This window comes from Galeopterus variegatus, unplaced genomic scaffold (assembly GCF_000696425.1).
Source record: "Galeopterus variegatus unplaced genomic scaffold, G_variegatus-3.0.2 Scaffold3671, whole genome shotgun sequence".
Taxonomy (NCBI): Eukaryota; Metazoa; Chordata; class Mammalia; order Dermoptera; family Cynocephalidae; genus Galeopterus; species Galeopterus variegatus.
This window is the reverse complement of record NW_007729782.1, coordinates 1-1,847: the sequence shown is the minus strand read 5'-3', so window position 1 is coordinate 1,847 and position 1,847 is coordinate 1. Positions and strand designations below refer to the sequence as shown.

The following is a 1,847-nucleotide window of genomic DNA, read 5'->3' as shown; positions in this document are numbered from 1 at the left end:
AAACCCCTGTTCAGTCTATGAAAAACCTACTTATAATTCTAACTTTGCTCCCTTAAGTATGGAGGAAGGCATAGCTCATTTGGAAAATCTGACCAAGAGCCCACATTTCAACACAGTGAAATGCTTTATCCCCTATCGCTCCTACCACAACAGGAACTTTCTATATGTAATTACTTAATCCCCAGCCAAAAGCTAGCGGACAATGAAATCCCTACAAAATGTTTTCCTCAGTGAACTATCCAAGCATCAGTTCCACAAAAAACATTTTTTAAAGCTTTTCATGTAATTTTTCCATGCCAATCTTTTTCACTCATGCCTAAAAATGTCCATATTTGAATATTCATCAGTATGAGCCTCTGGTAAAATATAGACTTATCCAGCAATTTACATCATTTCAATTTGGGAGCTTCCGGGGCATAGGTAAAAATTTCCAGTTTCATTTAGTTTGAACTTTTAACCATCCTTTTCCATTTCATGGCTTTGGGCAGCTTTGATTGTGCTGATATTTTGTGCTATCCACTGCTGTTGGATTTTGTTCCAAATGAGCACGTTGCTTCCATATAAGTTCCCATAGATTTCCTCAATGGCTCACTATATGAATAGCAAAATGGAGCCACAAATCACAAGGACATTTTCGATATTTTGTGAGTTTTGCTTTAAACCAATAGTAAAGGCCATGGTGGTGATGGTTGCACAATATTGTGAATGTGCTTAATGCCACTGACCTGTACATCTAAAAATGATTAAAACAGTAAATTTTATGCTATGTATATGTGACCACACATATACACACACACAAAGTAATGGCCAACTTATGAGAGGTAACAACTTTTCCAAACCCTGAGTCAAGACAAAGGGAGAAACATCAAATGATGATCTATGTTGACAGAACAAATGGCTTTTACTTTCCATTCCCAACAGGCCTCTTAACATGGTTCTCAACCTTGCTACTTTCCTCTGTAGAGTGAAGAAAAGAAGAGAAACTATTGTCAAATAAAATGTAAACCTTAGAAAAGAAAATGTTAAATCACAGAACCATAACCCTTTGAATACTGATTAGGTTCTAACGTCACCCATGAGTCAACAGCCCCCACCTTGCAATCAAACTCCTCCCCGCTCTTGTCTTTCACAGGAACAGCGAACAGGTGTCCAGCATGGTTGTGGATGTGTTTAAACTCTAGACAGCTGTCAAGAGTGGAATTCCCTCTGAATTCAAAGTTCTGACAACTTTGAAGGAGCGCATGGAGAAAAACGTAAAGCAACAGATGAGGAACTGGGGGAGGGGAGGGCAAAGATGAAGGACATTCAGCAGTGAGCAGATTGGTTGACTTGTCAATAACCTAAAAGACATCAGGGGGTGTGCTTATTTTAGGAAACCCTGGAGAATAGAAAGAAGTTGAACCGGTGGGAAGAAGTTACAAGGAAGCAGAGTTTCATACAGTATTCGAAAGACACAGAACCTTCTAGGAGAAGGCCATTTATCCATCCAATTAGACTTCCAACTCACTTGACTGCCCTGGAGATGATCCACAGGAGGCAAACGGTGTCGACCCCTGAGTGGTGCAGACGGGGACGAAGTTCAGAAGGAACACATTGAAAGGGGAGGGGTGTATGCAAATCAGCCTGTTCCGTGGGGGCAAGGAGAGGAGCAGCAGGCAGGGAAGGTGGAGAGCGGGGTAGAAGGGCGCTTACCAGGCCACCTCCGCAGGTGCTGAAAGAGGCCAGGGAGCCAGGGTGCCTCAGCACCGCCCCGGTGTAGAAGCAGGCGGCGTCGGGCGGCGCAGTAGGGCGCGGGGCTGCGGCTGCCCCCGTGGGGCCGGGACCCGGACTTGGCCGCTGTTCCACCG

The 1,847-nt window shown here is 44.1% G+C and overlaps 1 protein-coding gene across 1 annotated transcript in view; it reads right to left on the bottom strand.

The window, feature by feature from the left end:
• Positions 1–1,842, bottom strand: part of ADAMTS19 (ADAM metallopeptidase with thrombospondin type 1 motif, 19) — a gene marked incomplete at its 5' end in the record, with an annotated part of 206,929 nt that extends 205,087 nt beyond the window's left edge. Inside the window, one exon of the mRNA XM_008585687.1 lies at positions 1,693–1,842. Coding sequence (XP_008583909.1) covers positions 1,693–1,842 — 150 coding nt within the window. The remainder of the gene's footprint in view (positions 1–1,692) is intronic.
• Between the last annotated feature and the right edge of the window lie 5 nt (positions 1,843–1,847).